The 13,240-nt window shown below is 36.0% G+C and overlaps 1 protein-coding gene and 1 long non-coding RNA gene across 4 annotated transcripts in view; one reads left to right on the top strand and one right to left on the bottom strand.

The window, feature by feature from the left end:
* The window catches only part of RANBP3L (RAN binding protein 3 like), a 53,714-nt gene extending 41,617 nt beyond the window's left edge, over positions 1 to 12,097 (top strand). For all 3 annotated transcript variants that reach the window (XM_017344681.3, XM_017344682.3, XM_017344683.3), the window contains 6 exons: positions 667 to 769; positions 1,086 to 1,216; positions 3,341 to 3,461; positions 5,857 to 5,999; positions 8,151 to 8,346; positions 10,332 to 12,097. In XM_017344681.3, the coding sequence (XP_017200170.1) occupies positions 667 to 769; positions 1,086 to 1,216; positions 3,341 to 3,461; positions 5,857 to 5,999; positions 8,151 to 8,346; positions 10,332 to 10,375 (738 nt within the window). In that variant the 3' untranslated portion in view covers positions 10,376 to 12,097. The remainder of the gene's footprint in view (positions 1 to 666; positions 770 to 1,085; positions 1,217 to 3,340; positions 3,462 to 5,856; positions 6,000 to 8,150; positions 8,347 to 10,331) is intronic.
* LOC127492830 (uncharacterized) overlaps positions 1 to 13,240 on the bottom strand; it is a 134,494-nt gene that overhangs the window by 118,972 nt on the left and 2,282 nt on the right. Inside the window, exon 2 of the long non-coding RNA XR_011382006.1 lies at positions 8,175 to 8,362. This is a non-coding gene — a long non-coding RNA (uncharacterized lncRNA). The remainder of the gene's footprint in view (positions 1 to 8,174; positions 8,363 to 13,240) is intronic.

The raw sequence follows: 13,240 nt of genomic DNA, 5'->3' as shown, positions 1-13,240 counted from the left end.
GCCCAGCACTAGCTGCTACAGGCATTTGGAGAGTGAACCAGTGTATGGAAGAACTCCCTCTCTCTCTCTCTTTCTCTACCTCTCTGTCTTTCAAATATTATGAAATATATAAATAAAAAATATAAACACACGTTCTTAACTATCCCTGCTGGCCTGTACATTATCATAAATGACATGGCAATAACTCAGTCTTTTTTCCAAGCAGGTATTGATTACAACAGATGTACAGAGCCCCAAGCAAGTTGGAATCTTTCCATAAAGTTGTTCTCTGAGACATCTAGTGAGGTTTCTGGATAATTTTTGTTTCCATTAAGTGGATAGCAAGTGTGAATTACTAGGTATACTGAGGTATGTTGACACAGAGAGGACAGTTCCGGCCAGTGGGATCATAGAACAGCAGCTACCTTCTTTGATGTCACTAGAACTTTCCCTATTGTTTCTGGGACTAAATCCTGCCTGAAGTAGACTACTGGTAACTAGATTACGTTTTTTAAGGATTAGAACTAAGCCTCTCTAACAATAGGGAAAAATTTCCTCTTTAGCCATAAGGACCCCTAAACAAAAACAGCCGGTGGGTTATTTACGATGTTGAAGTAGAACAAAAATATTTTATAGCTTACAGCAAATAAATAGGAAGAAAGTTAGATAATGTTTTTCCCCATACAGGGTACTCAAAAACTCATCCAGCCTCAACTTGAAAATGATTCATATGTCAAGGAAAAAACATTCAAGTCCATGCTGAAGTTTCCCATCAACTCTCCAAATTCAAGTAAGAATCACTTCATTTGTAAAACATTTGATTCAACTAGTTTGTCTCCTGTTTTTCATGTCATTGCTATAAAAATAATCCAATAATCTAGTATTTTATAATTTTTGTAAAAATTGAAGATTAGAAATAGGATTACCCAGTAACCATATTTTGGAGAATCAATAAGGATATTTTGTGAAAACTCAAGCAGCTTGATTTTATTTGGCAACATTTATTACTACCGAAAGGTAAGGAGATGTGTCAACTGGAGCTACCAAGAACTTTCATAGTAGAGAAAATGGTTCTTTTATGTGTTCTTTCTCCCATTTTCTCTTAGGAACAGACTCTGTTAAAAACAAATCACTAATAGAATCAGCTGCCGCTTTCTCTTCCCAACCATCACAAAAATGCTTGCTTGAGAAAGTCAATGTTATAACAGGGGAGGAAGCAGAACATAATGTGTTAAAGGTTTGTATGCCATATATTGCTCTTTCTGGTAGCATTTACATATTTGGAATAAAGTTACCATAAACAGGGACATTTTAAAAATGTAAAGTGAAATATAGTTTTTATGAAGACTAAGTTGCTTAAGTAAAAATGTTGGAGGCTTCCAAAGATGAAACCAATATTTTCTTTTCTTACATTTTTATGAATAATTTTCAGTGAGATGGGTTGGATTTATTGTCATTCACATTAATCCCTTAGAAAGAAGATAGTCAAGGGTCCTGTCTTTATACTCGTCACACTTGCTTTTATGATCAAGTCCATTATCCTATGGTGGATTAATTCCGCTAAAACTGAAGGTTTTTAGATGTTGATATAACTCGATTTCAGTTTAAGATAATAAAAATAATTTTATTTTCCTTTTAAAAAGTTTAGAATTTCGGCCAGCACCGCGGCTCAATAGGCTAATCCTCCGCTCGCGGCACTGGCACACCGGGTTCTAGTTCCGGTCGGGTTGCTCTAGTCCTGGTTGCTCCTCTTCCTTTCCAGCTCTCTGCTGTGGCCAGGGAGTGCAGTGGAGGATGGCCCAAGTGCTTGGGCCCTGCACCCCATGGGAGACCAGGAGAAGCACCTGGCTCCTGCCATCAGATCAGCGCGGTGTGCCGGCCGCAGCGCGCCGGCTGCGGTGGCCATTGGGGGGGTGAGCTAATGGCAAAAGGAAGACCTTTCTCTCTGTCTCTCTCTCTCACTGTCCACTCTGCCTGTCAAAAAATAAATAAATAAAAAGTTTAGAATTTCCTATGAATCAACAATTTCATGGGTGCATGCTCCAGCAGCACACATAGGATCTGATTGTTGAGGGGTATCACTATCAGGATATGTTTATGAAAAGTATTCCCTACAACTTCATCATGAATTTCCTTTTGTCTTTCTCAATCTACTTTTGTTTTTAAGATTTATTTATTTTTTTGAAAGTCAGAGTTACAGAGAGAGAGAGAGAGAGAAAGAGAGGTCTTCCATCTGCTGGTTTACTCCCCAATTGGCTGCAACGGCCAGAGCTGTGCCAAACCGAAGCCAGGAGCCAGAAAGCTTCTTCTAAGTCTCCCACTCGGGTGCAGGGACACAAGGACTTGGGCCATCTTCTACTGCTTTCCCAGGCCACAGCAGAGAGCTGGATCAGAAGAGGAGCAGCTGGGACTAGAACCGGCACCCATATGGGATACTGGCACTGCAGGCAGCATCTTTATCCACTGCGCACAGTGTCGGCCCCTCTCCATCTACTTTCCTCCCAAATAGTCCCCATTCCTCTTTATTTCCCTTATGATCTATGAACACTGTAAATCAGTGTGTCCCTAAACACAACTTTCTGATTATATTAACTACACCCTTCTTGAATCAAGGCCCTGGCATGCTAGTTTAGGTGCTTCTTGTACGGAATAGTATCTGAGAACCACTGGTAATCAATTTATACTGGGGTGCCCTATGGTGTCCCATCATAGTTCTCCAAGTTCTCATATTGATTTTGAAAAATTTTAAGCAGGCAAAGAGTTCCCTGATTCTTTTACTTTCAAACAACATAATATAGGTCAAAATAATGCTGTATAATATAAAATTGTTTATTGTTAAGTGAAAAATCAGAAAGTAGGTATGGTATTCTACTTATAGAAAAAAAGAGGAGTACAAACATGAGGGTTCTCAGAAGGGTTATGGAAAATGCATATATAGAAAAAACTATGCAAGGATTTCAAAATTTTGTGCCAGAATAAATTTACCTTTTAATTCCATTTGTCCATGAACTTTTTGAAGTACTTTTGTACATATATTAGGATGTATTTACATACAAATATTTCTAGAAAAATAAATTAAAATATTAGTGATGGTTATTACCTCTTACAGGAGTGGAAGTTGACAGATGGGGAAAAGGTTGGGCAGGACTTTTCACTTTGTATGCTTTTTTTTACTTTTTGATGTTTGTGCCACTTGGAAACTTCATATTTTAAAAGTTAATTAAGTTTTAAAAGCTGGTTTACAAATCATTAGCAAAGGTTATTCTGACAGATCAGACAGATATAAAAGTAGAACAGCATAGCAAATAATTTACTTTGAAAAAATTGTATATATTTGACCTTTTAAAAAATTGTCATTTAGATCAACTGCAAGCTTTTTCTATTCAACAAAATGACACAATCTTGGACCGAAAGGGGCAGAGGAACTTTGAGACTGAATGACACAGCAAGCAGCGACTGTGGAACATTACAGTCAAGACTAAGTAAGGAATCACTTTGTAAAGCAAGCCATTTCTCAGGGTAAAATTCCTAATATAAGCATGTACTATATTCTGGTGATGTTATAAATCACATCAATCAATCAGACTGTTGAAAACAATATTATTCCTAATGGGAGCTTCCCATTTCAAGGAGGCTTTTCTGTCAAACTGCATGGGCTCCAGTGCTGGCTGGATCACTGACTAACTGGTGACCTTGGATAAGTGACTTAATCTCTCCCTGCCCTAGTTCCAGTCATTTAAAATAGGGATAACTGAAGTTCATGACTTCAGGGGTGATTGTGAGAATTCAATGAGATAACGCACAAAAAACACCTATGTCAGAGCCCGGGCACACACCTAAATAGTAAAATCATTATTCGTTGAAGGAATACAATACAAATTATTTTGTAAAGTTTATCCCTAGTATTTTAAACATTGTGTGGGGGTTGGGATAAGAGTCAGTTGCCAGGGAAACAAGGTACATAGGTTTTGAATCTTGCAGGCAGAGTGATGATCAGAAGCTGGAGTCATTCAAACAAAAGGGGTTTGGCATCCAAAAAGACACACTGGGCATTGTTCAGAGAAATGAACAGAAAGTGAGCATAGGCAAAAAGATAGGCAAAAAGCATAGGCAGGCCGGCACCGCGGCTCAATAGGCTAATCCTCTGCCTTGCGGCACCGGCACACCGGGTTCTAGTCCCAGTCGGGGCGCCGGATTCTGTCCCGGTTGCCCCTCTTCCAGGCCAGCTCTCTGCTGTGGCCAGGGAGTGCAGTGGAGGATGGCCCAGGTGCTTGGGCCCTGCACCCCATGGGAGACCAGGAGAAGCACCTGGCTCCTGGCTTCCGATCAGCGCAGTGTGCCGGCTGCAGCGTGCCGTCCTCGGCGGCCATTGGAGGGTGAACCAACGGCAAAAGGAAGACCTTTCTCTCTGTCTCTCTCTCTCACTATCCACTCTGCCTGTCAAAAAACAAAAACAAAAACAAAAAAAAACAAAAACAAAAACAAAAAAAAAGCATAGGCAAAAGATATTTGTTGAGTTTCACACTATCAAGCTCAAGAAGTAGGTAAGGAGTAGAATTCAGATGAAAAGAATAGGAACAGTGTCTTCAGTTCTATAACTAACAAATGGTTTCTAAATAATGCAACCAAGAAATAGTCCTAAGGCTGCCATTAGTTGTTCTTTATCTGGTTTAATTCCAATGCCAGCCAAATACAAAAACAAAATGTGAAACTCCAAAACAATTTTTTTTATTATGCAGGTAATACATGTTCCTTAAAGAAAACAGAAATATAGATCAACAAAAAGAAAAAAATAAAATCACTTAAAGCTATAACTTCCTGAAACAGCCCCTGTCAACAGAATATACTCCTCTGCTCCTTATTCTCTGTATACATCTGTATACACGTAGATTGTAGGTCATGTGATTCATGGTATTTATATTGCTTTTTTCCTGACTTATTTTTATATAGTATACCATGATACACATTTTTTCTAAAGACTTATTCATTTATTTGAAAGTTAGCGTTACAACGAGAAGGAGAGAGAGCAAGAGCGAGAGCAAGAGCGAGAGAATCCATCTGCTGGTTCACTCCCCAAATGGCTGCAATGGCCAGAGATGGGCGGAACCAGAGACAGCAGCTACTCCTGGGTGTCCCACATGGGTGGAGGGATCCAAGTACTTGGGCCATCCTCTGCTGCTTTCCTAGGTGTATTAGCAGGGAGTTGGATCTGAAGTGGAGAAGCCCACCCACAGACCTAGAAGCAACTCTGGGCTTCTGGCTTTGGCCTGGCACAGCACTAGCTGTTGCAGCCTTCTGGGAAGTGAGCCAGCGGATGGAAGATCTCTCTCACTGTCTCTCCCTCTCTCTATAACTCTGCTTTCAAACAAATAAATAAATCTTAAAATAAAAAAAAAAGAAGGGGGCAGCAGGGACTCCAACTGGCACCCATATGGTATGATGGTTCCGCAGGAGGTGGCTTTGCCTGCTATGCCACAGTGCCGGCCCCTACCTTTTTTTTTTTTAATTTACATAGTAACCATGTTCATCTTTCAATACCAATAAATATCTTTCTTCAATATTCTTAGTAGGTTCACAAAATTTTCTTGAATGACTAAACTGTAATTTATTTAATTGTACTTTTTGGACACCTAAGGTTTTTGTCACTGTAAAAATATTCTTGAATAAATATCCTTTAGATATTTATATCTCAAACATAACAAAGCCCAAAACAACTTGAAAACAAAGTTATAATCTAGTCAAATTACAACTTTATTGTGGAAATACAGTCTAAAAAACAACTGCAAGGTTTGCTTTGCTTCCAAAAATAGCAAATTCCCCTGGAAGGCTAAGGAATCAACTGCTTTGGGGTCTTATACATTTACCTTCCTGTTTCAGTTATGCGCAACCAAGGCAGTCTGAGACTGATCCTCAATAGCAAACTCTGGGCTCAAATGAAGATTCAGAGAGCAAATCACAAAAATTTACAAGTAACAGCTACCGATTTTGAGGACTATAGCATTAAAGTATTTTTAATTCAGGTAAGTTAGAAATTTGAATAATAAATGATTATTCTATTAATAGATCTCTAATTACCAACTTATTTTTCACTTTGTTATAATAACCTGTACCACTGGCAAAAATCATCTATTTATTATGAAATTCAGAAATCAGTATCAATGTCTGTGGTGATCAATTGGTTCCTGTTTCAAGACATTTATATGATATATGCCACCAAACCTCTACCATTTTCTTTCCTACTGATACTATGTTAACAATTTTGCTGTTACCAAAGTGACAATTGTCAGGGATGGCTTGCCAGAGAAGCACAGCAGAATCCAAAGCCTGATGCTTATACTGCAAGCTGAGATGGAGAAGGTTTTGAGATCATTGGAAAGGAATCAGTGAGAAATGGAAAAACACAGGGCTACCAAGTTAAAATAACCAGTCCAACAGCAAATTCCAATTCTGGACATAAGTAAATCTCCAAGGTTACAGAATGGGAGCACCGCTTTAGTTGTTCCTGGCAGCAAGAATGCTTGACCTCAAGGACAAGATCCAGACACAGAGAGCTGGCTAGAGTAAAGTCCCTCCCCCGCTCCTAATGTCTCCCCACTCCTCCCCTCCTCTGCCAAAAAAAGGAGCAATTTGGTTTCCCCCATGGCCTGAGCCAGAAGACCAGGGAAGACAGAGTACTTTAGTGACAGGCAGAAGGTGATAATACTAGTAAATTGGCTTTTGTATAGTAATGGAAAAAACAATGTTGGTAAGTGCCCAGTGATGAAATGTCAAAAGATTTCACCACAATAAGTACACTGTTGGGTGTGAGTATTACACCCAACAATACACCACAATAAGTACACTGTTGATGTGAGTATTACAATGTCAGGGTAAGATGATGTTCAGATATGTTTACCACTTAGGAAGATAATACTTGTTACTCTGCCAGACCAGGTCACCCCTAGTTTTGAGTGGGTGAAGCAGCTTATCAAAGACTGAGATGGAGGCTGTCAACTATGATTAATACCTCAATTCCGAATCCATGCTGGAGTTCTAAAGTATAGGACATTTATTAGTGATAAGCCAAACAAATGCAATAAAAATTACTAAAAATTCCACCCTCATAGATGGTCACTATTAACATTTTGGCCTTGTCCTATATTTTAGTCCATACATGAGTATGTGTACACATAAATACATGTGTACCATACCACACATACTATATGGCCGTTAGACAAGTTAGTCTTCCTTATGTTAGTTTTACTCACTTGCAAAATGAAGGTAACTATAACATACTTTATAAAGCTGTGAGAAGGTTAAATAGCTAATATGAAGTCCACATATTTTTCATCTATTATTGTAAATGACTCTCTTCATGACTTTAAACAATAGCTTATTTTTTAAAAATTCTTTTAGTAGGTGAAATAATTCCATTATGCATCATAATTTATCTCATTAATCCCACAAATCTGAATGGAATCAAGTCTCAGCAGTTTGTCTTTTACATTTCTGAGTCATATTTTCCTCAGTTGTAAAGAGAAGAGGGAAATGAGTACATACTTGTGCTTTTCTAATATAAATAGAATCAATAATGTACTCATGGTATTATCTTAAGGACTGAATAAAAGAAATGATAACAGTAACTATTTTACAAATGTTAGTTACTGTTTCCATATTCTTTATGTTATGTTATTAGTATGGAAAAGCAAGAACTTGAGATGTGTTTTTGCAACAGCATCATAGATTCCACAAGCTCTGCCTCTACACAAAGCCATGAGGTTTGCAGGGGATGTCTAAGAAAGTGATAGAAAGAACTCCTCTATGCCTGCAACAGCCGAAGTTTGGCCAGGTTGAAGCCAGGAGTCTGGAACTGCATCTGGGTCTCCCAACAACTTTTTATAGTGTAGCATAGTGGAGGAAGAATGGTTTTAACACACTGAAATTCAAATATAGAATTAAAATTATAAAATTTTGCTTTCTTAGGTTAATATGTACTAATTGAGATCTCATAAAATTATTCACTTTAGGATGGAATTTGCTTCAACATTAGCTTTTTACTCCTTCCTTTTTAGGGTTGTAAGCATTTATTTGAAACCTAGATTTATATCATTTAATTCCTTCCTTAGTAACAGTCAAAGATTAAAAATCTATAAAATGTGGCTTATGTTCTAAATTCAATGTCCTTCATGTAGGCCAGTGTCAAAGATACAGGATACCTGTACGCAGCAATACATCATCGTCTTGTCGCACTTCGAAGCTCCAATAAGCAAAAAGACGTCAATCAAGCTGAGATACAGTCAGAAACAGTCCTCCAGCAAGTAAACTTTGATAGCTGTGATGAGGATGAGGATGAGGATGATTTCATACATGTCACCAAAAATGGATCAGGTAAATAATTTTCATTCTGTTAGGGCAGAGGTTTAAAAAAATAAGCACAATGCTAACATACTACATTGATTTTTTAAAAAATGGAGCTGATCCGTTTAAGGTGGGTTATAGTTAGAGACCTGGCTGTTGGAACTGAGGAGAGTGTCTGAAAATCAATCTTTTGCAAGTGGTCTTCACTGAGATGAGAACAAATCAGCTGCATAATGATGCCTTGCAAATCAGTTGCCTATAAATTGCATTAGAACACACTGATAATTTAAACTATTATACTGCTAACCTGAAACTATCATTTATTCATATTCTTCTTCATTTGTTCTCATTAAATTATAAATAAATGTAATGGGATCACCAAGTAAATTTAGCTTGAAACCTGGAAAGTCTTGTGTATTCCCAGGTTAGAGCTTGACCATTTATGAGAAATTGTATAAATGTATAAATGATATTTTCAAGGACCTCCTTTGCCTAAGGCAAAAGTATTTTTTTTTGTTATGTAAGGATTCGCAAATAAAGGGAAGTTGAAGTGGAGCCAGTAGTAAACAGATTTTTCAAGTTTTAGTGCTTGACCAGGTGTGTGAATTTTAAATTAATATTCATCATTATTTCTGGGAAACATTGTCAAAAAAAAGTAAGCTCAACTTTGGTACACAGATGTGGCTGTTCTAATGATGTTTTCCAAGTATTTTCAGTAAGTTTCATTCAGCCTGAATTCTATTCTACGGAGGACTGAGTGACATAGTTAGAAAGACAGTGTGGTAACAAGTATAATTTTCCATTTTTAATCATTTTAAAATTCTAAAGGTATCACATATAATTTAAGGATCTATCAAGGAACATGTGTATAACTAGATAAAATGCCTCCCGTTGCTTATTATTAAAAATATAATCAGGGGTCAGTGTCGTGACACAGTGGGTAAGCCACCACCTGTGATGCTGGCATAACATGTCAGAACGCCAGTTCGAGTCCTGGCTGTTTTACTTCCAATTCAGCTCCCTGCTAATGTGCCTGGGAAGCAGTAGATGATGGTTCAAACAACTGGGTTCTTCCTACCTTTGTGGGAGTAGATGGAGTTCCTGGCTCTTGGCTTTGACCTGGCCCAGCCTCAGCTGTTGTGGCCATTTGAGGAGTGAACCAGAAGTAGAAGATAACTTTCTCCCTGCTCTGCCATTCAAATATAAATAAATAAATCTATAATCTCGCTATATATACAAATATATATTCAAAAGGAAAAATTCACATTCAGACCAGGGTCATAACCTGTTTCATTCAGTAAGCCAGAGAACTCAGTGAATAAGATTTTTCTTGCTACTTTATTTTTTTAAATTTATTTCTTGCTACTTTCAACAAAGGGTTAATTACTATTTGAAACATGAAATGAATAAATGAAATTATATTCTATATTATTATAATGTTTATGTTCTTAACAATGAAATGAAGTCTATTAAAAATGACTAGAAAGTCTATTAGAAAAGGAGTCTATTAGAAAAGTACCAATTCACTAAAAGTCAATTTGAAATGAGGATTAAATGTCAAAATTACCTCATCAGCCATGCTTATGAAATCTATATTTTATTAGATTCCATTTTAGGAAAGGAGTGATATGTAACTATCTTAATGCAAAACCGTGGAAATAATACAGAGCAAATGTGAATAATATGAACCTTTTCCCCTGCTTTTTTTCCCCCTCCTTTTCACTTAGTATCTTTTCCAGGAAGTATTACAGGCAAATGCTAAAATGTTATGGAAGTAATAAAAAGTGTTTTGTACTTTGTTGCTCATGAATCAAGGAACTTCTTAATTAACTGAAAATGTCATATTTGAAATTATTAGAAACATTTCTAAATGTTGCCAATGAGAATGTTGATTCTGTATGTTTCATTTTATTATCAGTTAATATATTCATGAATGTTCCTGTTCATTACATTCAATATAAAATCTAGTTTAAGTATTATATTGTATAACAAAATATTTTAAATTTGTATCACAGCTCCTTCTAGGTGGACCCACAGACAGTCCGTTGTTTGTTCATGAGCACTACTTATTATAAATACGACAATATCTACAAAATGATCAGCCACCCTACTGAAAAAAATGAAACCATCATAACTAAATGAAAGATCCTAATCATTCCCTGAAGAGTTTTTATGAAACACAGTTTGTTGCAATTAAATTTTTCTCTTATGTTTTGCATGTCACATTTTTATTATTGTGGAGAAATGATAGAATTTAAGAAATAAATGGACTTCAGAAGTTCAAAATTTAATCATTTTTGAAGAATCTAGGGTAAGACTTGATAACTAATTTGAACTATTCATCACATTGATGGATATAATACTAAATTGTGAATTGTGAATTTCTGGATTTGATAAATATATAATTAAAATATTTATTTTTTCAGTCATACATTGTCTGGCCATAAAAGAAATATTTTACTAGATTTCCAGTCATTTTTTAAAAAAAACCCTTAATTGCATGATAATATTTTATCACATCACACTTATCTGCTAGGAAATGTGTATTTTCTTTCAGCCTTTGGATTTCCTGACTCCAAAAGTGCCTATATTCCTAGTATTAATTCTTTAAAAAGAAATATCTGCTCTTGGACTTGTATTCATGGCATCTTGTAAATGCTTGACTCTCAGCACTGACTAGTTGTTGTATGAATGAACAAAATATAACATATTACCTATGTATCAAAAAAAGTTAAGCTTACAAAAAGTCAAATATGTTAACTTGTCATTCTTTGCTTGTATAAGTAAATTGTTTTTCATATTCTAGTAGATGTGGGTGTATAGAAACCTTTCTTAAATGTGACAGAAAATATAATTTCATGTTTCAAAGACTACTTAACCACTTGTTTCAAGTAGCAAGAAAAATCGTATTCACTTAGTTCTCTTGGTCACTGAGTCAAGCAGATTACGAGCCTAATCTTGTCTTCAAACTAGGGTGGAGATGAAGAAATATTTTCTCAATGTCCCATTTTTTTTTCTATGCTCAGACAACTCTTAGATGTAATGTTTTTCCATGGAGCAGAACTGGGACTCATTTCTTACATCAGGAACATGCTATCAGTCTTCCATCCAGCCCTCTCACTTCTGTTTCCATTTACTGCACTCACTTCCTTCTCAGTCTGCACTTCCAAACATATTTTGAAAATTGAATTCATTCTATAATTTTCTTTGGACTTTTCAACACATATCAAAGGAAACAAAATTTACACTACCTTAATTCCTGATCTATATAGAAAAGTCAGTGCAACAGAACCAGAAATAGGGTTAGAATATCAGGAAGGCAGAGAAAGGTGGTGAACATTTCTATATTCTGAAGAGGATATGAAGAACAGAAACAGGATGTTTAGCTCTTGAGTCTTTCAACCCATTTCCTGTTTTCTATGTAATTCTTAGTATTTTTATGCAAATATTTAGTAAAGATGGAGGGGCAATAGAGATCTTTTATAGTTTTCCTTGTCTGATTTCTTAATCTAGCATCTTTTTTGAATTTTCTATGTCTTTTGTTCCTCTTTAATCTGAAAGAGATCAATTGTACAATCATATTCATTTTTTAATGTTATTTAGGTAGTTGGCTTCAAAGCTTACATTTTGGATTTCCATAAAAGCTGTTTTTATTAAAATTTACTTATCTAGTCTACAAATTTATTAGACATATAGCTAACAGTATATCAAATTGTATCTTGCATTAATATAAATCTTGTTCAGCTTAATTATGGACCATTAAAATATTCTCTCTTAAAAATGTTACTTTATTTGCATTACTGCCAGAGCAAAGTATCCTTTGTCCTCAGGAGAATACATCTTATCCAGGTGTTGGTGTACTTACATGTCATAAAAAAGAGGGATTCCCTCCTTCACAGTCAGAATGTAGATGAGTGCAAAGGAAGGTTTGTTATGGTTATAGGCACAGAAAAGGATATTTCTTAAGATTTCTGTAAATCTCCAAATTGCATATATCACATTATTGAGAAGAATTAAGCTGACTTGAGATGTGGCTATCATGTGATTGGCCAAGCTCATTCTCTAGAAAGGCATACCTGCTGTATCGTAGGCAGGGTAGGAGTTTAACAGTAGCTGAAACTGAAATTAAATCATGAATTCCAGAGTGGTTTTTATTTTTTTTATTTTAGATTTTTGGCAATGGTCAGATTATATCCATAGGACTAGTTAATTGTTGACATAAGACTTGGAGCTGATGAAGTGGGATATCCAAACATATTTGAAATTTCTAAGATATCTGCAAATATAGCACTGGAGGAGTTATTGAAATGACTGAGGAATGCTTAGCCCAGTAAAGACTTTATAATAATTTTCTAACCAAGTTCTAAGATTTTAAAATTTCTACTAACCTAGCTGATATAAACTTAATTTGACTTTTCTGATTTCTAATAAGGTTGAGTATCTTTTCAGATATTTATTCACTGCTTGTGCTTCTTCTAAGAGATGCCAGCACATAATTTTTGCATGACAAATTGTGTCATTTTAGTCTTTTAGTTGCTTCCTACCTAGCATATCCAAGATAAAAGCCTAGTTCCTAAGGCATGGATATAATATTTTCCATTGTTTTTTCCACTGTCTACTACTCTAGCCTCACCTTCCAATGTTTTTTACCTCTAAGTTCTGTAGGAATTCAGAACTGCTATTTCATTGCCTCTATACTTTTGCTTATCCAGAATTCCTTTCTCATTCTTGTTGGTTCTGGTTAACACCTTACTCATTCTTTAAGGCTTAGACCATGCCATTTCTAAAAAGTCTTCCCTAACTTTTCTTAGGCTGTGTTTAGACCTACTCTCCAAATTCCTATGGGACTCTATAACTCTATCATTACATGAATTTTTACACTCCGTAAGGTACAGGACTCTTTTTATCACTTAATCTTCAGCAC

This window comes from Oryctolagus cuniculus, chromosome 14 (genome assembly GCF_964237555.1).
Source record: "Oryctolagus cuniculus chromosome 14, mOryCun1.1, whole genome shotgun sequence".
NCBI lineage: Eukaryota > Metazoa > Chordata > Mammalia > Lagomorpha > Leporidae > Oryctolagus > Oryctolagus cuniculus.
The sequence above is the reverse complement of the archived record's forward strand: the minus strand, read 5'-3'. Positions and strand labels throughout refer to the sequence as shown.